The 25429-nt window shown below is 47.7% G+C and overlaps 1 protein-coding gene across 3 annotated transcripts; it reads right to left on the reverse strand.

Moving 5' to 3' along the window:
* Nucleotides 1–867: 867 nt before the first annotated feature.
* On the reverse strand, nucleotides 868–25136 carry LOC135827433 (rho GTPase-activating protein 15-like). 3 transcript variants are annotated; one of them, XM_065339932.1, is made up of 15 exons: nucleotides 23732–25130; nucleotides 20831–20874; nucleotides 19282–19446; nucleotides 17701–17753; nucleotides 16369–16474; nucleotides 15667–15774; nucleotides 12917–13042; nucleotides 12261–12285; nucleotides 11514–11540; nucleotides 10938–11012; nucleotides 10511–10609; nucleotides 8928–9005; nucleotides 8479–8616; nucleotides 4354–4459; nucleotides 868–2413 (listed from the first exon to the last, which is right to left on the reverse strand). In XM_065339932.1, the coding sequence occupies exons 1-15, from the start codon at nucleotides 23997–23999 to the stop codon at nucleotides 2242–2244; spliced, it is 1590 nt and encodes a 529-aa protein (XP_065196004.1). In that variant the 5' UTR covers nucleotides 24000–25130; the 3' UTR covers nucleotides 868–2241. The 3 variants fall into 3 exon arrangements, with proteins under 3 accessions (XP_065196004.1, XP_065196005.1, XP_065196006.1); XM_065339933.1 differs by having other exon boundaries at nucleotides 20837–20874; nucleotides 23732–25128; XM_065339934.1 differs by lacking the exon at nucleotides 868–2413 and having other exon boundaries at nucleotides 4350–4459; nucleotides 23732–25136.
* Nucleotides 25137–25429: the final 293 nt, after the last annotated feature.

A 25429-nucleotide genomic window follows, 5' to 3' on the forward strand; every position in this document is an offset into this window, starting at 1 on the left:
GCGGGGAGTGGTAAAATCCCTGTAATACTCCCAGCTTGGAAATGATCCACCTTGGTAAAAAAATTAATACATTTATCTTCTATATGTATGCAGTTATGGGATCGTCACACCTCAGTCCTCAGTAAGTGTGCGAGAACAAGATGCCGAAATAGGACTGACGGCATCAGAGTATCCGTCCCGGGATCCAACACGCACACGCACGCACACACACACACACGCACACACACACAACACACACACACATACACGCACACACACACACACACCCATGTACCATCAAGAGTACTCTTGGTACCATGTACATGTATGCTTCAAAGCGGTGAAACGATTACACTTTGTGTATTTTTGACTACCGAAAAACCTAAGTTGGCTTTGGCTAAACCTTTTTCGATCGGTTATCGGTTATTTCTTCCACAGATGAAAGCCGTATTAGAAGCTGAAAAATGCGAAAATTTAGAATTTGAAAATTGATCCTGACCTGTGGAGAAGAGAATGTTTTCTCGCCCATCGGTCGATCTACAATCATACGTGTATAATCATGTGTACTACTGTGTACAGAATCGAGTAATCGAAACGCTTCGAATAATCAATTTGTTAGCTTGTAGCGATTTCTATTTCGAGTATTCGGTAATCGTTTCACCCCTAAATTGTATACCCGCCCATCGCAAGAGAAGCATGCAAATCTGCAAATGCACTGAATGTGCACCCACAGATTTTCTCTTATAGCAACGATAGCGGACAGGATCTGAATAAGACAGATCAAGACTAGAGCCAGATAACTGACCAATACACACAACCTGCACACACACACACACACACACACACACACACACACACACACACACACACACACACAGCAAATGCAGCTGGAGTTCCACACAACTTCGGGATGCAACCCTGCTATGCAGACAAACAAAAGCGCGCCGCCATTAACCGCAGCATGCGGCTGGGTGCATACCGAAATAGGAGAACAAAGAAACACTAACTTTAAATACTATACAAGAGAAGACCACAACTATAGCACACCAAACCAGGGAGGAATGGGCAAAAACGGCTGTACATCGAGACTAACATCAAGGTTACGATGTAGGAATGAATAACTGGAGGATGGGTTGTACTTTGGCTTAATATTTATAGCAGGTGGCGCTTGACATTGTGTGGGGAAATTGACAAAAAGCTAGCATGGACATACGGATAGAGAAGTAGACGTGGGCACCGAAGCGCACCCACATTGCGAGAAAGTATTCGGAAGGAGGGATATTAGTAGGCAATGCATAGGAGATGTGGTAGAGCGACTTCTGGAAACATGAAGCTGGGAACAAGCAGCGTGTAGCCAGCACAAGCAACCCAGGGTAGTTACTGCTGCCACATTAGCAAGAAATGAAGAAAGCATGCGGCGCAGACGAGATCTCGCCGTTGCCGTTAGAACACAGTGCACCGTAGATTTGATGGAAGATGTGACACACACACACACATACACGCACACGCCGGCACATACACCATCTGACAAAGCTCTTTCATCAACAAGAAAGAGAAGGCGAGGGCCAGCGGTAGTGAGGGCCGGGAGGGCATCGGGAAATGGCTGTTTCTGACTGTACAGGTGCAGAGTTCATATTCAGAGCTCGAAAGCGGCGGACATTTGTTATCGCCATTTGCAGCTTGGAGTGTGGGCTCAGGAGCGTTCACACCAGCCTTCACGAAAAGAAAACGGAGAGGATGCGGCACGGTGGGCAAGACAAAGGAAGGACGAGAGAGAGAGAGAGAGAGAGAGAGAGAGAGAGAGAGAGAGAGAGAGAGAGAGAGAGAGAGAGCGGGAGAGGAGAGGAAGAGGGGGGGGGGGGGATTCACGGGTGAGCTGGGACTGGTAAGGTTCACTAACATACTACTAGTTATGATTCAGTGCTGATATGCTTGAGTACGATTTCATATACACTACAGCAGGGAGAGACGGTATGGAGACAGAGAGCCAGCGTGCGCAGAAGACGCGGATCGGCCGAAAAATATCGAACGTAAAAGAAACGACACGCACACACGCACAGACATTATGCATATACACAGACAGGCAGGAGGCAATCGCAGGGAACGACGGCCAGCATCGACAACATGTCGTGCCCCAACTGTGAGAAAACAGACACACAGACACATACACACACACACATGCACACTGTACAGGTCCACGGGGCGGAGCGAGGTCGGCCCGGGATGAAAGAAGTAGAAAGGCAAAGACAGGCATCGCCAGAACTAGCTGAACAGCGAGTGGAAGTCGCGGAGCATGAAGTCAACGATGGACGTTCGGAATACCATTTCCATTGCCAGGTTGATAGATTCTATCTCCTTGCGCATCATTGTCGGCCCAAAGACGATGGCGATATTCTGGACTTGCATTTTGTTCTCATCTCCCAGCGCTGTTACTCTGTGGTTGAGACACACAGACACGCAGACACGCAGACACGCAGACACACACACACACACACACACACACACACACACACACACACACACACATATATATATACAGAGGTAGATAGATGAGAGTTAGACAGAAAGTTCTTTATTTGCAAGAATAAGTACATAGACAGCACGAACAGCAAAAGTTTAGCATGGACTTGAAGTGTTACGCTGTTACTGTTGCTTCAGTACGGGGAGCAACCATCTTCCTTTTATTTAGTCATAACCGAGGCTGCTACCATCATTTCTTACTGATGCTGTTCACTGTTTTCTTTGTTTGCATACATTAAATAAATTCCCCGGTTCGCGTGAGACTCGGCCGGAAGCCGAGTTTTCCGCATCCGCCGTGGGAACGCCACCACCCTCTAGGATCAAAGGCGCAGATGCAGCGCCTAAACGGTGGGAGGTGAGTAGATCAGACCCACCACCAAGTGGTCAAAGACCGAAATCCCATTAGCTGCATCCATGTTACCCTCGTGCCAGGCCACGAGTTCCCAATTTAACTGTGGGTCGCAGCATGGCTGGAAAAATTCCTTCCGCTTCCAAGCAGGACTTGAAACTGGTACCTTCTGTTTCTCAATCATGGTCTTAGACCATCCCACTATGCCTGCCTGCTTTGTTTGCCTACAGTAGGGTGATTGGCATTGCCAAACATTGCAGCCTGCTCTACCCTATCAGTAGAAGCTACAATGGTGGACGTCGAGACCCTGTGGAATAACAGGGGCAGTGCCCTGGACATGTAAATTGTACAAAATACATGTCTCTACAACCAAGAGTACGCGGCTCATATCTTGAGCTGTGATGGGTTCTCAGACGGTGGATTTTTTTATTAGAGAGGTTAAGTTTCACGTAAAATTCTTACGTCCGTGAACTTTTACGTCAAAAATTCAAAAAACTCACGTAAAATTTAACGTGTTTTACGTGAGTTGACTGTCCCGCACGTAAGTTCGTGACGTGGGTTTTGAAAGTTTCGCTTGGTTATCCTGATCGAATTTGTGTGAGTTTGCGTAGTTTTATCAAGTTTTATCGAGTTTGTTGGAAGATTTGATATTTGTGTGAACTAAACCCGTATCCTGCCAGGCAAAATTTCATGTCATGTCGCAGGTGTAACTTAACCTCTAAAATTTACACGTAACGTGAGATTTGCGCCGCGTTTTGAAAAAAAGGCAAAAAACGTGTAACTTAACCTCTCTATTGCGTTATTCTTTTGCAGAAGTATGGTCGAGTGTGTACGCTTTCCCGCGCTTGTTGTGTAGATACTGTGTGAGTTCATCCGGTTCGGAACACGTGGATATACATGTGCCATCCGTTGTTCTGCTTCCACTGCCGTGGCCGCAATGAACCGTAAAGTACAGTTGCCCCCCCCCCCGCCATGTTGCTTCCTAGCTGGGTTTTCGGCAGGGGGCGATGAAGATCAAGGCCGTCAAGTGCAGTGGGATGTACAACAAAGCGGAAGGTCAGACTCGGTGTGCTGGATTGTGCACATCTTCACCCTGCATTGGCTCGAATTGTGTACAGCAGTGCATGCGTCGGTTCAACACCGCACTTCATTGTATACGCCGAAAGTCGCTTCACAGGCAGAAATTCGACAGGGGCGGATCAACAGTACTTTACGGGACATGTACAAATTCGTCGTACTTGGACCTCCTGCTGCTCATAATGGCATCAGTGAGTCAAATGACCACGAAAGACTGATGCCATGAAAACAATTTCGCCACAGGCTGGGATATCGTCGAGTTGCACACTCTTGCTTATGTACTCTTGCTACCACTATGCGTGCAAGAGACCAACATGTTTGGCTGGCCGCTTTGGGTCAATGCACAGTAGCATCAGGACGAGCACGCACACACTGCCGTGTCCAGTATGAATGTGTGCGTGGCAGCACGGATCCAATGTGATAATCACCTCATCAGATGCTCCAAGATGAACTTGAGCGTGTCGAAATTGTTCTGCGGCAGCGCTTCTATCAGTGAATGCATTGCTGCCCTCTTGTCCACTTCTCTTGGCATCTCTACAGATCAGAAAGAAAGCAAAGGGCATACAGTAAAACCTGATAAGGCAACCACCTGTCCTGGAAGACCACCTGTCCTCGAAGACCACCACAACCAGGACCAAGGGATGCTATTTCCAGTCAAATGATTGACCCTGAATTAGGGCGGCCACCTGGTATCAGAGACCACATTTTGAAGGTCCCTTGAGCCGTCGTCTTAGACTAGTTTCAATGTATTTCTTCATGGTACACTGTACAAGAGTGGCATCACAAGCATTACCTTTTACGGCACTTGCAACAGCACATACCTAGTGCAGTGCTGGCAGGTGAGATCTGACCCCCGAGCGGCGCGTTCACATTCTAGCCGTCTCTATTTCGTAGTGTTACAATCCCGTGTGGGGTCTTTACGATGTGAGCGCATCGCTCAGGGGGTCGGATTTCAGTTACCAGCAGTGTACCTGTGATGTGTGGCACTACTTTGATACTGAATTTAACCCTAGGTTCAATCGCTGGCTGCTCTTGGTTCTGCATATTCAACTGATGGTCGGGACGGGAAATCAGGTTTGGAAGTTTCCAGCACACCGGCAGTGCTGGCAACTGAAATCCGACCCCTGAGCGGTGCGCCCAGTGCTCACATCGCAAAGACCCAGCATGGGATAGTAAAACTACGAAATAGAGACCGCTACAAAATGTAGAATGTGAACGCATGGCTAAGGGGTTGGATTTCAGTTGCCAGCACTGTACATATTATCGAAACAAGTTGTCAAGGTGCATGCCGACGTCAGCGGCTTCTATAATCTTCGTAGTCTTAATTGAAGTACAGTACTTTCCGGAGTGTACACCGCACCCATATTATTTGCAACGAAATACAGACATTTTTTTTAAGAACTTTGAAATTTGTACAATTTACTGCACGTGGTGTAGCGAAGGACTGTTTGCGTGTTGCGAGTTGGGTGTACAGGTGGAATCCTGATAATTCGAACACCGAAATGCCGCAGAAAAACTTCTAATTATCCGGACATTCTAATTATCCAAACATGTACCCACAACACATAATGTATGTCAAAATGCTCGCATTGACACGCAGAATTGCACTACACACCTTAGACACAGATTCAGTGGACACTGAACTGCCTGTGCATGCAAACCAAACTGATTTGCAGAAAATACAGTAAACTTCTAATATGTTTTGCTAACTTTGAATTATCAGCACAAATCCCACACATGTTCTATGTAAGTGGATTCCGTGGGACTTCTAATTAACCGGACATACCCAGTTCGAGGTTCTAATTATCAGAAATTGTTATGTGGAAATCGTATTGGCAGAAATCGGTCCCGGAAGAAACTTCTAATTAAGCAGTATGTTCTAATTAAGCCATATTCGAATTATCAGGATTTCACCTGTACTGAAAATACAGACATCTACACTGAATTTCATGGTCCATTTGACAATCGTAGTATAGGCCGCATCAGTTTTTTTCTCCGGAGGAATCAAGAGTGCTTATAAAGTGCGCCTTATACTTACTCCAGAACATATGGTATAGAGCGAGCCTACGAGGTGAAGAAACCCATCTGAGTTCCAGTCAGCCCCGCTGTACAATTGCTGACATGCAAACGTGTACCGCAGCAGCCGTTTCAAGGTGAAACCTGTACTGTCGGCATAAACGGACTGGTAGGTGGGACACCAGTGCGATCAGCAGGCACGCATGAGAATGAGCCATGAGCTCCTTTACGGCAAAGCAACTGAATATCTGAACAGGTGATTTATTCATTGCTTTATCAACCGAAGATCACGTGCAGAATAAGGTGTGTGTGTGTGTGTGTGTGTATGTGTGTGCGCGCGTGCGTGTGTGTGTGTCACAGGGAAGCAACATCTTCAGATTGCCACTGGGAGGACAAGCCTGATTGTGCTACAGTCCATTTCAAAACTATAGACGCGTACCTAGGCAAAAACCGTTATGCCAGCATCTATACCACATAAAATCTGTGATCACTTTGTGCATAATTTTTTCCAAATTGGACGTCTGTTATCCAATCGTTTAGAAACTATATGAGAGCAATTGTGGAGCGGACCTGAGCAATATTCCGAAAACTATTCTCAAAAGGTTCCAGCCAAATTTGAAATATTAAAAAAAAACTGCGCGTCTATAGTTTTGAAATGGACTGTAGAAACGACAGTGAAACTTCAGCAAACCATACTTCTATGGGACATCACTATCTATACTCTTTATGTTTTTATATTTGTATAACCATACTAGGAGCCGCATCTGATGCCTGATCATGGGGTGGTGGCGTCCCACGGAAGCGGAAAGGTGGTTCTTGACCAGGGAGTTGTACGACTCCTTGTTCTTGACCTGCCCGGTACGCGAACCCGTCGAATTTATTTATTATTTTTATAACCATACTTCCATGGGATATCACTACTGCAAATCAACAAATCTTCGCTGCTGAAAAACTTTCGCCGATCTCCAAAAAACACTTTTCGCCACCACTAAACTTTCGCCGTGTGCGTGCAATTGCACAAGAGTCCAAAAAAAGTGATAGATGTTTCGTGCGCGAATGTAGTACAGTCAAATCTGTCGTAAGCGACCGCCCCTTGGTGCAAGAAAAAGCGGTCGCTTACGGCAGATGGTCTCTTACGGCAGATGTATGGTAAATCCGGCATACCAGGTATATGCTTCCATGTACTCAAATCGACGAGAATAATGTGATTTTTAATATCATTTTATTGGATATTCAACGACGACCATACCTGTATTACGCGTATGCGACACGGCAGTAGATCGACACTGCCTGGACTTGAGATCGCTACAGCACAGCCTCAGTACACATGGTACAGGCCAGGCGCCAGTCGATCGCACTTGCAAGACAGCGCATTTTCACACTTTGCAGTTGACAGCGCACTGGCAAGTACAGTTTCGCACCTTACTGAACCTGGGTCGCGGTCGCTTACAGCAGATTTGAATGCAGCCACCGTGCATGAAATCGCGGTCGCTGGTCGCGCACTGCAGATGGTCGCTCTGGACAGATCAGTTTGTATGTGAAACCGTCGGTGCACGGAAAATCGGTCGCTAACGGTAGATGGTCGCCTACAGCAGAGGTCGCTAACGGCAGATTTGACTGCACAAAGGTCCGCTTTCTGGCCTTCATTAATGGCAGTGTGTTCGCGTTTGATTTTTTTGGCAAAAGATTGACCCAAACTGACAGTATTTGGTTATGGTGACAAATTTTGGCCGGTTGGCATTGACCGGCGAAATCAGCGAAATTAAATCGCCAGCAAAAATTTGTTGATTTACAGTATGTGTAGTATATAGCCAGGGCCATGTAGAGTGTAGCCAGGGCCATGTAGAGTGTAGCCAGGGCCATGTAGAGTGTAGCAAAGGGATTCTACTGTCTATCCAAGGTCAAATCATGGCTACAGTATAAAGCAGGACCCTATAACCAGATTTACAGAGTATGTTGTAAGGAAGGCATTTTACTGACGTTTTACTGTCACCTCCCACCGCTTTAGGAGCTGCATCTGGGCCTTGATCCTAGAGGGTGTTCCTGGAGATGCGGATAACTCGGCCCTCGGCTAAGTCTCACATGAACTGTGATTTGTTTACTGTGATGCCCAGGCGGCACAGTTACTCAGACAAGGAAAGAAAAAGTAAAAGCAAATTATAATAATAATAATAATAATATCTTTATTAGGATGACCCAGAGGCTTGTCGCCTATCAAGGGGTTCACCGCTTTGAAGGATGTTATCGTGTCCGCTCCCGAAGGGAACTCACGACGGCCGCTAACACACGGTAACCCCCAGCGGCAGATGCAGCGCCTAACGGTGCGGGCGAGTGGATAAGTCTCACAACCACTGGCACAAGTGCCGAGAAAGACCCCATTAGCCACAAGTTCCCAGTTGACTGTGGGTAGCAGCACGGCTGGAAAAACCGCTCCCAGGCAGGACTTGAACCAGGTACCTCTCGTATCTCAATCATGGTCTTTGAGCAACCTACTGTGCCTGCCAGAAAAGAAAACAAGTGGATATATTTCTACTCACGGACGGCATTTACGAAGGAGTCCAGGGCTGGATACGGGATGAGTGGTTCGGGAAGTTCTCGAAGGAACAACTTCAGAGCGCCGGTGAGGACGTTGATATCGTCCCATGTCAGTGCATCAGTGTAGTCGATTTCCTCTTCTGTTACACGAACACACACAGCAGCAGCAGCAGCACACATACACACACACGCACACATAGAGCAAAGATTTCACCTACATGCCTTCCTGGAAAAAAACCCAGCCATGTATCTCGTTCCTGCATCAACTCCTTTCCCAACCCGACTATCATGTACAGGGCACTTTCACATCACAGTATCAGCTTATACCACTTGGAGCAGTGATAATATAACCTGTGTTTCCACCATTGCTATGTGCCAGCAATGCTCTACTCCCTTCGATAGTTGATATTCGTATAACCACCATTCTCTTGAATCAAGATTCTTTGCTTACCCTGGTCCACCATGAACCGGATCTTCTGGACTTGCGATGCATTTCCAGATAGTCGGTATATTCCCACTGTTTCAAGCCCTATGCAGTCAAAGAGAAGGGGAAACAGATAGGCGAATTGCAATTGGCAAACAAGAATATGAATGACTTCAAGAACCTGGTTGTCTTGGACTGGATGATCGCTTGAGTAAGTTTCTGTCCAGGCATGCGAGTACACGTGACAGTACAGTAGACAGACGAAGATGGTTAGCGCGCATGCGCACGTGTGTGTGTGCGTGTGTGTGTGTGTGTGTGTGTGTGCGTGTGTGCGCGCGTGTGCTACACAAATTGACTCTTCTGACATGTCACATGACAATCGACATGGCAACAGCGAATCCTAGCGCGACTTGCCGTGCTTTGAATCAGCCACTGAAGACCTGTGAGCGCTTGCAGGTTTCCGATTTTCCAATCGGAGCACGCCCAGGCGTGCTCCGATTGAATCGGAGCACGCCTAGGCGTGCTCCGATTCAGCCATCAGAGGCCGCTTTTTTTTTTAGGCTGTAGTCACTGCGAAGAAGAGAAGCTGAACTGACCTGGTTTTTAGCTGACTAGACCGCCCTTGTTTTATCTCTGTGTTGTGACTGTGTACATTAGTCATTATGTAACATGTCTGAAGTACTAAACTGGCGACTAGTTGTGTTCCTTGTCTGGTCTAGTGTGCGTGCCTTGAGTAGGTACTAGGTATGTGTGAAGTACTACATGTAGTAGTACTAGTAGTACGAAGTAGTTCGTGCAATGCATGTCAGAAATGGTATCAAAGCATTCGTACTCGGACTCAAGTGCTAGAATCGGAGCCCTCCGCGCTAGCGCGCGTCGGGCTCCGATTCCGCACTTTCGTCCTCGTACTCATGCTCGATTCCATACATATGGATACGTGTTTCGAATCTTTCATGCAACTGAAATATTAAAACTGGGACTACTGCACAGCACAATGTGATGCCGGTGATGCATGACAGTGGGCGTACTAAATTACTAATCCAGCCGGAAAATACAAACGCTCAGACTATATGTATACTACAGCACTGGGCAAGTCTTAAAACCAACAGAGTACTGCCACAATCAACAGCTTGCCACTAGGACATGCTGGGGCCAAGCGCCAGGTCACCAATGCTGTGATCCTCTCATGTACATAAACGCTCTGCTTGACTCGCGCAAGTTCGATTTTCAGAAGCACAAAAATTCTAAGAAATCGTCGAAATCATGGAAAAATTGCACACGTGGAGTCGCAAATTTCCCCACTGCCTGCATGGTACACGGTCACGCAATGCTGGATGTGTAGCGCGGCTATGGCGGTGTGCTCCGGGAAACTGCACTAGAATTCCTGGCCACAAAGAATTGGCTAGGATGAGATTTCCCGCAGTACACGATCGGCAAACACACACACACACACGCACACACACACACACACGTTGATGCACACACACACACACGCACACACACACACTGTGACTCGCGCGCACGCACACACACACAGCCCTCGATCAGTTCACGTGGGACCTTCCACCATTCCCTCAATCTGTCCGTGTGTGTGTGTGTGTGTGACTTACCTCGCTGTTCTATTGCGGAGATGATTTCCTCGACGAAGGTGGGAACTGTGCATTTCTCTCGTTCACACAGCCGATCAAGATGCACGCCAAAGTATTGCTCTGCAGAGAACATCACAAAGTCACTACGTACTGGAGAAGATCTAAAACACCTACATTATTTGAAATACAGTGCTGGCAACTGAAATCCGACCCCCTCGGATTTCAGTTGTCAGCACTGTAGTTTTAAAATATGCCTGCAGCATGAGTAAGAGCTATGGCACAGAGCTTTCGCCAATGTGATTGTAAGAAACAATAAGCCTCATCACAAGGCTGTATAATATTGATGCCCCATGGACCTGGGTCACCAGTGAAATCTGTTCTGTGTGCTCACTCAATGCCCCCCCCCCCCCCACACACACACATTCCCGAGATGGCTCATCTTCCTCACCTTTTACCAAGCCCTGTAGGCTTTCTAGAGGTGGACGCCGACTGAAGAAGGCCAGCAGCTTCTTCTTTACGATTTCTGTACAAGCAAGCAAGGAGAGCAGGCAATGCAAGGAGAGCAGGCAATGCAAGGAGAGCAGGCAATGCAAGGTTAAGGCGTACAGTAAACTCAATATGGATACACCCAACCAGACATGATATGGAGAGAGAGCATTAGAGAGAGAGAGAGAGAGAGAGAGAGAGAGAGAGAGAGAGAGAGAGAGAGAGAGAGAGAGAGAGAGAGAGAGAGAGAGAGAGAGAGAGAGAGAGAGAGAGAGGGAGCGAGAGAGAGAGAGAAAGGGAGAGAGAGAGAAAGAGAGAGCGTTGGAGATTGGTAGCGAGAGGGAGAGAGAAGGAGAGAGAAGGAGAGAGAGGGAGAGAGAGAGAAAGAGAGAGAGGGAGAGAGAGAGCATTAGAGAGGGAGAGAGAGCGTTAGAGAGGGAGAGGGAGAGAGAGAGAGGGGGAGAGAGAGAGAACAGAGAGTGAGACTGTGTGAGACAGACAGAACGCCAAGAAAAGACCCGGAGCATTGGATACTTACTCTTGTCATCGTCATCCTCATCGTCGTCTGTGCACAGTAACAGGCACACGTGCACACACACGCACAAAAAAACAGAAATCGTTATGCCGAGCAGGGGTATGTACTCGTATGCGCACCAAAAAACCACCTGCATGGGATTCCCTGCATACAGTCTTCCTGCGTGTGGAGTGTTGCAGTGAAACACATGCCTGTCTTCACTTAGCCATCATTCTTACATCGAGTGCAGTTGGTCACCAGCTGTGAAATTTCAATCGCAGCCCCACAGACCCACACAGCACTGTGCCATGGTGTTTGCGCGGACACATGAGTACTAAAGACAATGCTGGTAAAAACACTGACATTGTGATAGAAAAAAGGCTACATGCTTGCAGTGTTAATGGAAGGGACAGAGCAGGTTTACAGTACCGTCGGTCGCCGAAGAACTGGGGGGTCAGCCTCCTAGCCTAGACCGTTCTTATTTTCATGCATTACAGTCCATGCGCAGTTGAGTCACCGTGTATACATTGGTATGCCGTGCTTGGTGAAATTCTAGCCTGGCCGTTCTTTTCTTCGGCGCCCGACACTACTGTACTCAGAAACTCTTTGCATACATGGAGCTACAGGAAGCCTTGTCACTCTTATTCAAACACAACACATAATAACTTCCCGAACAACAGGTCTAAGGAGGCAGAACACCCACCCTCCCTTCCCCATCCGACCCCAAAAAGCGGAAATAAAAAGCGAAGCAGGGCGTTGTTTGCAGCTTACCGGCAATAACTGACTCGGGAGCATGCTGTGCGCCACAACCACACGGCAGGTCAAGTAGCGCGGCGTCATAGAAACAGGTGGAGAAGCACGCATAGCCAAACACAAAATGCACGCACAGACCCAGAGACACACACAAAGTTACATGAACAGACAGCCATCACACACATACACACACACACACACACGCACACACACACACACACACACACACACACACAGGCGAGTATTGCTACTGCATACATTCTTCTATCACTAAGTACCGTACTTTAATAAAAACCAGTAACTCATCCCAAAGAAGCCAGTGTGGCTTATACTACAGTGCTCAAAAGAATGGTGATATATAGGAAAGATGTCAGTATTTCGTGACGAAAAATCTGGGCGCGGCTTATACCCCAGAAAATACGGTAAACAAGTTTATAATGGACTCGGATGGAATGGAATGCAATGCAATGTTATCGCATGAGCTGATTGTCAAGTAACTGGTGGTGTTAGTGGACAGTATAGCGTAACTTGTAGTTCCTTGGTCCTTTTTCTTTTCTACACACACGTTTATAGTGGTTCTTATGAGCGGCACGCCCGTGTACGGGCATGTAACAATCATATAGGCCTGAGGAAAGAGCACAGAACAGCACGGCACACACACGCAGCATCCATACCCCATTGCTGGAACTGTCCACTACTTCTTTAGCACCGGAGTGCGACAGGATGACCTTCTTGAACTCGTCGAACTGGCCCTGCGTCTCTAACTGACACCAGACGACACCGTTCTTCTCGTTCATGAGCTGAGCAAACGGGCAACAGGGAAGACACACACACACACGCACACACACACACACACACACACACACACACACGCACACACACACGCACACACACACACACACACACACAGTGTTAAGTCTGCACTCATGCTGAACGGCAGGCAGTAACCATGGTAACCAGGGGTAGGACATTACACTCCATCAAACATACAGTCAGGTTCAATGAAATCCAGTCGCGTCATTCGAGTTTGCGCCTTGCACCATTTCACAACCCAGTGTTTGCAGGCCTAGGGCTGCGCAATGCCCGGCGCGTACTTGAGTGACGCGACTGGATTTCATTGAGCGACACTGTAATTCCTCAGGGTGTGCAGACTCCACTGTAGCCACTTCATCCCTCACACAATCACACACCACTACCCAAAGCGGTCTCTCGGCTACGATTCTTCCAAAAATAGTAGAATTCTATCCAAATGTTCGGGCCAAGCCCAAGAAATGAAAATCCAAAAACAAAGACTATAGTTGTATAGAGAAGAAAAAGGACCAAGGAACTACAAGTTACACTATAATGTCCACTAACACCACCAGTCACTAAACAATCCACTCATGCGATAACATTGCACGACACTGACGGTACTGGCGTTCTACAACTACCTGGCCAACAGCTCCAGCACATCTTGGATGCGCACTCCAACAGCATCGCAGTTATCGCATGAGCCGATTGTTTTGTAACCGGTGGTGTTAGTGGACATTATAGCGTAACTTGTAGTTCCTTGGTCCTTTTTCTTTTCTACACATTTATCCTTGGCTCTCCATCCAAAGACTATAGTCATTAGCTTATTATATTCTGCAAAAACGATGAGACAGATACTAGTAGCACTTAAGCTGTGTTCCCAAAAGCGCGTGGAAGGGGGACGCTTGCGGTTCATACGTGGACAAACGAGCGCTCAGGCTTTCACCAAAAACAGCAATTCGACTCATATTTAGGGCGGGTGACGCCTTCGAGTACTAATTTTTTGACCCCACCGGTGAAAGTGACTGGCATGTACGCTGGTACGCGCCTGATACGCGCTGAAAATTCCAACATGTTGGAATTTCCATTTCGCCGCGTTTCCATACGCATGATGCCCAAAAGCCAGCAAAAATACGCACAAACGTGTGGTTTCACTCGTACACGCGCCAGTTGTGAACACAGCTTAAGAGAAAGCAAAGGATAGCGAAAACAATAACAGCAGCAGCAGTACACAACACGCAAAGCAGGCTAAAAACTACAGCACAGTCACCAGAACCCAGCAGTAGCAGTAGCAGCAGCAGCACACACCTCTTCCAGCAAGGAGAAAGCATTATGGACTATTGCAAAACTTGGCACAAACTGAACATATGAGCATCAAAAGTAATAATGCCAAAACAAAGCCCAACAAGTGCCAGCCATTATCTATGTTTAATGTCGGCAAACACAGTTCACTTAAAAATATTGGCAGCCAGATATGCTCCCCATGTATGACAAGCAAGGAGCAGTCAATAGACTCAATACTCATTTTGTATTCTGCTCGCCAGCATTTCCCACCGAGCCGAGAAGCTGCTGGTCGCATTGCCCTCTTAACCCTTTACCGGTCTGCCGTAAGCGAACCGATACTATAGTATCGGTACGTTTGGCCCTCATTTTTTTGGGGTCTTGTTGCTAGGAGACAGCTAAAATGGCGCTCTACGCGTAGCTGAGGTCCAAGGCTTTCTGACGATGTACAAAACAACCATGCTAACCATACAAATTTTTGCCGTATCGATCGACTGAAGTTTGTTGAAATTGGAAAAGACGACCATCCGCCATGCGTGCATTTCGAGAATGCGAGTGCATCTCTTGGGGCCGTGTTTGACAAGCGTTCTGAGAGCAGTAACACCACCAGTCCAGCCTGGATCTCCCGGGAGGTTTTGCAGTGTAGTGTGTTGAGAAAAAAAGCTCTGTTGAGTCCTGCTAGTTCAAAAATATATCGTCCACGAATGAAGAAACAAAATTCTCCAAACAGAGAGGAAGCCTTCTTGCTGCCGACACGGCGACAGCAACTGTCACAAGGACTCGTCAGGTGCGATCAGCTGATTCGCCTGGCCATGAGAATCACGGCATGCGTAAGCTCGCGCCTGAGTGCTCATCTGAGCGAGAGTGAATCTGACGCGAGCAGCGCTGAGATGAACAAACCGAAGCTGCGATATCGTGGAATGGGAATTGCTGCTGCTGGCGTATCGCCGATGGCTAGGTGTTGGTGTTCAATGGCGGTATTGTAGAGAGCCTACATTTCTTGTAAAGACGTAGTCCTTATGTGATTGTTTATCGTACGACTTCAGCTCCATCACGAACTTGGTATGCCCTTCGTGCTGCGATATTCGTGTATTTCATTCGCAATTGTATTTTCTCTCAACTTGAAGGGCTACCATGTGCCCTATCCTTGCCTGGACCTAGTCATATTTGAATTTTCTGGACGCGTTCAGGCATACAGATTTTGAAAATATATGGTTTACCCATACCTACATCACATGGTTCTTGAGTTATTGCTGGTTGTGTGTACATGTATTTGCGTGACCACCCCTCACATACATTGAGTTAGACCGGCAAAGGGTTAAAGACGTCAACTTAGCTAGAGGTACACCCTTACCTCGACCACGTGTTTTCTCTTGTGATCTCTGATGACTTGGAGTATGGAGCACTCCAATTGGAACTCTGACGTCGGTAAATCTTTTTCTGCCGTTGCTTTTTTTCTCATCTACAGCAGCCGGATTGCACCATAGGCACATGCCAGCCAAACAGCAGCGGCAGCAGCAACAGCAACAGCAACAGCAACAGCAGAGAGAGAGAGAGAGAGAGAGAGAGAGAGAGAGAGAGAGAGAGAGAGAGAGAGAGAGAGAGAGAGAGAGAGAGAGAGAGAGAGAGAGAGAGAGAGAGAGAGAGAGAGAGAGAGAGAGAGAGAGACAGACACAGAGAGAAAGACAGAGAGACACACAAACAGAAAGTCAGAAAAGGGACACCACAGGTTACTTGTCCTACACAAGGCATTACCAGAAGTACTGTCTATGTCCACACATTTTTCTGCAAACTATCTGCTTCGAGTACAGTGCTTGCCAAGAAGCATTGCAGGGTATATGTGAGGGCAATGTCTGAGGGACAAATGCTGACAGCAACGAGGTAATGTGCCAAAGAGAGAAAGAGGGAGGGGGAGATAGAGATAGATAGAGAACGAGAGAACGAGAGAGAGAGAGAGAGAGAGAGAGAGAGAGAGAGAGAGAGAGAGAGAGAGAGAGAGAGAGAGAGAGAGAGAGAGAGAGAGAGAGAGAGAGAGAGAGAGATGTGAGAAACTTACAGAGCCGGATGTCCTGCTCTTCTCGAAAACCTTTCTGTCCTTGTAAAAGAGCAGATGGCCCTCTACCAGGACACAATAAAGCTGAATCCAATTTCTACTGCTGCATCTAAACACATTACGGACACAGAAACAATATAGAATAATTAAAACTGGTTACTGGTGGAAAATATCGTTAGGGCCTTTACGTACTACGTACAAGTCAGCTTAAAAGTCACATTTTTTATAGAAGTTTCTAAGACAGCTATCAGAATCTGGTGAGAAGCCTGAAAAGCTGCCCAAGCCTTTCGGAGAGGGTGCTGACCATTGTACAAGGCAATCTTCCCACATCTATCATACTTTTACCGGGCAGAAGTACAACCTTTATACGACTTCCTGCTTGAACACACCCACTTGCGCAACTGCTCAAGGCCAAAAGTTGCCTGCTCTTAGGGTGCGTTTGGTTGGTACGATCTAGAACAGGATCGAACAGCTGGTGCACATGGAGCAGCCTCATGCCAACCAAACGGTACTCCAGAAACAGAGCACATTTTTGGGGAAAAATGTGCCAAACTTGGTGCATTCTTCAAAATGTGTATGGGTCACCATGGTCACTTTGTACGGTACGACGAGTCCAACCAAAAAGCGTATGCACGTGATCATTTGGGACCAAAATCGATGTTCCCGCCAGGTTTCACTGTGAAAAAGTGAAACTGCTCGGTCTGCTCCGGCCTCAAGGCCGGAGCAAGCAGAACATGTTCTGGCCGACCCAGAACAGGTGCAGTCCCAACCAAACGCGCTGTTCTGGTGAATCCTGTTCTAGTTCGTACAAACCAAACGCGCCCTTAGTGTTGCTTGTAGAATACCGTAAATGTCGCGTATAAAAGCAGGTGCTTACGGCCGTGTAAGCCGGGGTTCAAACCATGCTTCTATTCAAGTTAGACTTCTTTTCAAAACATGCTTCTACGTCAACATCATCCGTGTACTGCATACTACAACGCATGTACTGTGCATGTGCGTGCAGGTGTCTTTGCAGAGACGACAGTGGTGACCGTCAATATTTTCTTCAGACTTCTCCCTTTTCAATGCAACTACCTATGCTATTTACAGTGCCTGGCAATGTTTCATCATATTGTGAGAGCCGTGGGCCAATAACCCTGATGAGAAGGCAGTCTTATGGTGAATTAAAATAAAGAAACAACAACAACAACAACAACAACAACAACCACAACCACAACAACAACAACCACAACCACAACAACAACAACAACAACAACAACAACAACAACAACAACAACAACAACAACAACAACAACAACAACAACAATGTACATTAATGCTTTGGTCAACACTTACTTTTTTCCACCGGGCAATGCGACATTCTTTTTATGAAGCGGCATGGCAAGAATCTGAAAGCCAAGCATGCACGGGGAGCGAACATACATTCGAATGCACACACACACACACACACACACACACACACACACACACACACACACACACACACACACACACACACACACACACACGAGCGCATACAGGCAACACCAATCAAGGACAGGATGAGACTCGTCCGACGATGGCAATATCTTTACAGAGAAAGTCAGCGCAAGCAATACCTGAAAATAAAGTAATGAAGTGGTACGAGAGAGTACACTGCATGTGTGTGTATACGATCGACGGCACGAGTTGTGAGTGAGTACAATACACTTGTGTGCACTAGAACACACGGATACTGACCAGGGAGTTGTGTGAGTGAGTTCAATGCACTCGTATGCACTAGAACACACGGATACTGACCAGGGAGTTGTGTGAGTGAGTTCAATGCACTCGTATGCACTAGAACACACGGATACTGACCAGGGAGTTGTGTGAGTGAGTTCAATGCACTCGTATGCACTAGAACACACGGATACTGACCAGGGAGTTGTGTGAGTGAGTTCAATGCACTCGTATGCACTAGAACACACGGATACTGACCAGGGAGATGTGTGAGTGAGTTCAATGCACTCGTATCCACTAGAACACACGGATACTGACCAGGGAGTTGTGTGAGTCAGTCAATGCACTCGCATGCACTAGAACACACGGATGCTGACCAGGGAGATGTGTGAGTCAGTCAATGCACTGGTGTGCACTAGAACACACGGATACTGACCAGGGAGTTGTGTGAGTGAGTTCAATGCACTGGTGTGCACTAGAACACACGGATACTGACCAGGGAGGTGTGTGAGTGAGTACAATGCACTGGTGTGCACTAGAACACACGGATACTGACCAGGGAGTCATGTGAGTGAGTTCAATGCACTTGTGTACACTAGAACACACGGATGCTGACCAGGGAGTTGTGTGAGTGAGTTCAATGCACTCGTATGCACTAGAACACACGGATACTGACCAGGGAGTCATGTGAGTGAGTTCAATGCACTTGTATGCACTAGAACACACGGATACTGACCAGGGAGTCATGTGAGTAAGTTCAATGCACTTGTGTACACTAGAACACACGGATGCTGACCAGGGAGTTGTGTGAGTGAGTTCAATGCACTCGTATGCACTAGAACACACGGATACTGACCAGGGAGTTGTGTGAGTCAGTCAATGCACTGGTGTGCACTAGAACACACGGATACTGACCAGGGAGGTGTGTGAGTGAGTACAATGCACTGGTGTGCACTAGAACACACGGATACTGACCAGGGAGTCATGTGAGTGAGTTCAATGCCGTTGTGTACACTAGAACACACGGATACTGACCAGGGAGTCATGTGAGTAAGTTCAATGCACTTGTGTACACTAGAACACACGGATGCTGACCAGGGAGTTGTGTGAGTGAGTTCAATGCACTCGTATGCACTAGAACACACGGATACTGACCAGGGAGTCGTGTGAGTGAGTTCAATGCACTTGTGTACACTAGAACACACGGATACTGACCAGGGAGTTGCGCGAGCACGCGTCCACCGCACGCTTGTGCAGAAAGTCGAGAGAGTCGTCCACGGTAAGGCATGGGTCGGTGGTGACGCTGTGTGACTTCTTGGTTGGAGAGTCGCTATGGCTGACGGTGAAGCGACGTGGGGGCAGCGACGGGCTGTCGTCCGACTGGTGGACACAATAAGCGATAAGCCAGAAATGCAGCAGACACGCATTGCGCCAACATTCATTATCATTATTGACATGTTCATGCATGCACATGCAAACACATTCACACACACACATAGAGGCATGCACACTCATCCACATGCGCACGCATGTGCACCCACATGCACAAACATGCACACACACACACACACTTGTACTTGCTCACTGCCAAAACGGGTCACGTGGGTATCCCCGGGAGAGGGGAGAGAGACTCAAAAGGAATCTTGGAAAGATGACTCAATTGGCCATTGAACCACCCAACGGCCGACACCCCCTGAAATCCCCAAACTAGGGTGGACTTGAAATGATCCCACTTATGGGCTCACCACACCTCAGTAAGTAGGTGAGGACAAGGTGCAGAAAAAGGATTGACGGCATCAGGGTATCCGTCCCGGGATCCAACTGCAGGTGCTTGGTAGTGTGGGTGGCTAAATCAGAGTGAATCTGATATAAGCTTCACTAGCACCATTGATTACACAAGAGTTAATCTAGCCAGAAGCAGTCCATGGTTAACAGGTATGTATACTTCACATAGAAAGTATATGAACCCTGAAACCAACAAAGGTGGTAGGTACAACAATACACCTTCAAGCAGCCGAGCCCGTTGGCAACAGGCCCAACACTATCCACACACACACACACACACACACACACACACACACACACACACACACACACACACACACACACACACACACACACACACACACACACACATATATACACACATATACACACACAGCCCCCCCCCCCCCACACACACACATGCACACAAATACACATAAATACACATAAATACACACACACACACACACACAAATGCGAAGTATGAATGCCAGCAGACGTAACCTAAGCCCAGATGGACACCTGTGCGCGGCTGCGCGCCCTAGTTGGCAAGTACCAGTTGCACACAGTGAGACCAGATTACAGGGGAACACACGAGCACATACCCAGGGCAGGCACATACGTATGGGCACACCCCGCGTGGACAGATGCACACACACGCACACAGACATGCACACACACGCACACAGACATGCACACACACGCACACAGACATGCACACAGACATGCACACAGACATGCACACACGCACACAGACATGCACACACACACACACAGACATGCACACACACGCACACAGACAAGCACACACACGCACACAGACATGCACACACACGCACACAGACATGCACACACACGCACACAGACATGCATACACATGCACACAGACATGCACACACGCACACAGACATGCACACACACGCACACAGACATGCACACACACGCACATAGACATGCACACGCGCACATACACACACAGTCATCTCTATACAAGACTCACCCTTACCGCACTCTTCGACCGGACACCGGAGCTGGCTGTCATAGCTACATTGTACAATGACAATGACAACAACAACAACAACAACAACAACAACAACAACAACAACAACAACAACAACAACAACAACAACAACAACAACAACAACAACAACAACAACAAGAACCACAACAACAGTAAATGACAGAGCTATAAACAGAACAATAGTCGAAAAGATACCAACAACACCACCAGCATCGCCAACTTGACTTGCTTGTTTTATCACCAGACACAAACGTGGTGCGAAAAAGAGTTGAAAACGTTGATGTTGATGCACGTGACAGCAGGGTTAGCTGTGAACACGGGATCGGCAAACGAATGGTCAACTCGTGAAGACTCCCTTGGCCAGGAACGCCTATACAGTGTATTGCCATGTCATGACTGTAGTCTTGGGCGCTCGGCAACATCAGAGCGCGTGCAGGGTCAAATAGCACACACCAGAATGCACCGTGCGTGTTTGCTGTACCGTGCCGTACGTACAGCGCTGCAAAATGAAATCCAGTCACGTCACTCCAGTATGCGCCGCGCGTTGCCCAGCCCTAGACCTGCGAACACTGGGCTGCGAAATGGCGCATAGCGCACACTTGAGTGGTGCGACTGGATTTCATTGAGTAGCACTGTAGTGGGTGCTAACTGCACTGGGAGTAGTGATATATCGACTCTACAGTCATCATCACTGCATACGATAGGGATGTGCACAGATACTTGTAGCCGGGTACCCATGTTAGCGGGTCGTCCATAATTATCGAACTTTTTTTTCACAAAACGAAAAATTTCGTTATGGATTGGGAGGGGGTTGACCAATTTCAATTTCGTTTCAGAAAACATTGATGCGTGTACATGGCCGTTGGAGCAGTGACACACTTGCAAATTGTGTTGTACTGTAGCGGACATGGAAATCCATCCGATTGACCGGGGCGGGCGCCCTCAGCTCAGCGCGTACAGAACGCTGCGTGCAGTGCACGTGGTGATCTGGTGATCCGATGCGACCAGCGCGCTGCAGCGCGTAAATGCATGACGATGTACGTGTGTGTACTGCTTATCCACGGCTGCATGGCCAGCGCCCTGGGGCCGCTAGACGTGCGACGGGATTGCCATGTCCAATACAGTACATGTCTATGCATGTACCAGTATGTCAAAAATATTACGTTCTGAGGGCCGGGAAGGGAGGGGTTCGGTCGAAACTAAAATAATTTGTTTGGTGGAAAAACTTCGATATCTACGGACGGCCCCATTACCTCTGGACCTCACGGGTAACATGGATGAGAAAATTCATCAACATACGCGATTGGATACCTTGAAAAATGCATACATGCACACACGTACATGTGATTGTGTATCGTTGTTCTAGATTTTCTAGCACAACTGTGGTTTGTGGACTTGTCACAACTGCATCAAACTTTTTTTATCTGAACAGTAATGACAACCTTGGAAAGGTACTGTATTTTCCGGAGTATAGTGCGCACTTTAGATGTGCTATTTTAGGCCCTAAATCGCAGGTGCGCACTATGCTCCGAATATGAAATGCATGTACTTCAATGAAGATTGAAGTGCGCACCCCCAATGAAGATTCGGGGTGCGCGTTATACAAAGGTGCGCACTATACTCCGGAAAATACGGTATTCGAGGGAGGATTGCAGTGAACAGCAACTACAATAGAGGGTACGTTTTGTTTCTATTAAAATTCAAAGAGATATAGTGTTTCCATAGCAACCTGCCCAATAGGGTGTCCGTGTTACCTGTAGAAAATGACCCAGACCGAATGCCGGAGGAAAACGCTCCTCGGCACCACACCACATGAAAACAGTGGATAACTTTGAGTAGACGAGGTGAAACATGGCCCAAGAAGCCCTGCACGTAAGTTGCTTGAACCTTGCCGGGCACATGCAAAACCCCTACCAGGCTGCAGTGCATTCGGCGGTGTGTACTCATGCGGTCTGGTGATGTAATGAGAACTGGCGTGCAATGCTGCGGTTGCAACTTTGCATTGGACTTTTATATTTACATTCTATTTTGGATTATAATAATTATATTCGGGTGGAGAGCCAAGGATTAATTTCTTGTAAAGTAACTGGGTGAATAGTGGATATTATAGCATAAATTGTAGCTCATTGGTCCTCTTTTCTTCTTCTTTGAATTATGTTCATATTCTGAAGTCCAATAAAGTATGGGTGAAGTAACCCTATGCCCCCCCCCCCCTTGCAATGCGTGAGAAAACGGCTATGCCGTACGTGCCCATTCACAGCAACTGTGTTCTACTTTTCTTTTCCCGTTCAAACCCTCATTCGGATTTCTTTGCCCGACTGTGGAACTCTGGTTTGAATTTCGCGTTACGTCTTCTTTCGAGTCATCGGTGTACAGGTGTGTTTGAGGTGTTCGATGAAAAGAATGCGCAGAGATACAACTCTCTCTCTCTCTCTCTCTCTCTCTCTCTCTCTCTCTCTCTCTCTCTCTCTCTCTCTCTCCCTCTCCCCTCCCTCTCTCTCTCTCTCTCCTCCCTCCCTCTCTCCCTCTCTCCCTCTCTTGGCTGTCACGTTACATGCATGGTGTGTCCGGTCATGATAAGTCATTGCCAGCCAGAATAACAATACACCTAGGGCGGTGGAGTGCTCCGATCTTCCAACTGACCTCTATACTATAGACACGAAGCTACAGTAACTTGAATACATGAACAATTGACAGGAAGTGGATCTGAGACACGATTTCAAACTGGCATAACATGTGAACACGTTGGTGGGTTGGTCAAACTAACAGAAAACAAGGGGTAGACGAGGGTCCCATCGCCTTTCCTGCTCAAGGATGATGTGCAATGGAGCAACAAGGGAGCCAAACATCTAAACGGTCGTGTTTGCCTCAACGACTTACCTAGCTGAGTCTGAGTTCGCATCAATTTGTTGGAAGGAGAATCATCCCTAGCCCTGCTACGGATATCTCTCGGGGATCCTGGCAGCGATGACAAGTCCCTCACTTCCACAAACTTCTTCGGCACGTACATAATTTTCTTATCCTTTCTCTCAACTTTCCACCACTCCTCATTGGATTTCTCGATCAGCCGGAACACATCGCCCTCCCTGAACGGGGTGCCAAAAGCTGCCCCCTCTCCATAGTCGAAGAGGGCGACCACGAACGCCATGGTAGGCTGGTCGAAGCAGCAAACACCTATGTGAGTTCAGCAAACATATGTACGCCAGCTGGCGTTTCTCCACTTTCGGCCGAACTGCACCTAGATCCAAGAATTCACAGTCAGGAGTTTTCCGATGGCAAAACTGGACCACAACACTCCGGAATAGGGCTGTTCTATGCCTCTCTCCTAAACCCCCAAAGCAGTGTGATACTGAACGGAGAGCTGGCAAGACTCCACAAATCCGCATTCGGTCAACACGCCATGGGCAGTGCGTGCAGCGTTGGACAACAGCAACAAACCCTGTGGACAAGCTTCTTCTTGACCAGGTTGCAGTTGTGTCGGATCAACCAGGGAGCAGGTCAGTGCAGAAGTTGTGCAGAGATTTTGCCTGCACTTCCACCACTGCATGCACTACATGCGACCAGACCCGACACTTCTACACTACAGTGTAGTTCTACAGCCAACAGCTAGAGCTAGACCGCGATCCGGGCCTCAAGTTTTCTCACTCATGACCCGAGTCATGTGCGCCATCATGCCAGTCATGCATTGCCAGAGGTTCTAGTTTTGCGGTCGACCGGGCCGCGGGATTTGCAGGTCCACGCCAACGGCGCATGCAAAACCAGGGGAAACAGGGGAAAATCGCGCTCCGATCCGCGCCGTGGATCGGAAAACTGTATGATGCGCGCAAACGAGGTCTCAAATTGTCATGACGTCACTGTGGCATGCCGTCCGTTGATGTCACGGAGGGAATATTATTGACTGAGCTGAGCTACATTCAGAAAAAGATGGTACCCTACAGTGTGTAGCTTTTGGCCATAAACGGGTCAAATTTTGAGTTTTCGTCACAATTTTTGGGCAATCCCCCATGGAATGCTCTTCCAATTGTGTTTTTGAAGTCTATTTCTCCAAAAAGCAAGCCATAACAAGAAAAGGATTTTGGCCAGGTTTTGCCCCCAAAGCACTAAATTGGGTAAAAACCATGAAAATCCAGGCCGTTCACTCCACTTGCATTACAGTACATTTGCGGTTCGAACCCCACACACTGCCAGTTGAGGTGCCTTTTTTGGACCCTTTTTCAAGTTTCGAATCGCGCGGCACTGCACAAACACAAAATCGCCAAACACGGGAGCTCTCCAGTCTCCAGAGCCAGCCAGCAGCGCTCATCTTTTCTGAATGGACTGTAGGGATCAGGGAGTAGTAAAATACACCTGACAACCAGCTAGCAGCTTTCGATTTTGCCAAGACTAAAAAGGCAAGAGTACGAACTCGTAGTCTACGTACTCGTACTCTTGATTTTACCAAACATCTCGGCGCCGCGGCCGACCCATTCGCGCTTTTTGCCGAGTAAAAATTTTGGGGCGCCATGCGTACGGAAACGCGCCGAAATGGAAATTCCAACATGTTGGATATAGTTTCAGCGCGTATCAGGCGCGTATCAC

Source organism: Sycon ciliatum, chromosome 11 (assembly GCF_964019385.1).
Source record: "Sycon ciliatum chromosome 11, ocSycCili1.1, whole genome shotgun sequence".
Lineage (NCBI taxonomy): Eukaryota > Metazoa > Porifera > Calcarea > Leucosolenida > Sycettidae > Sycon > Sycon ciliatum.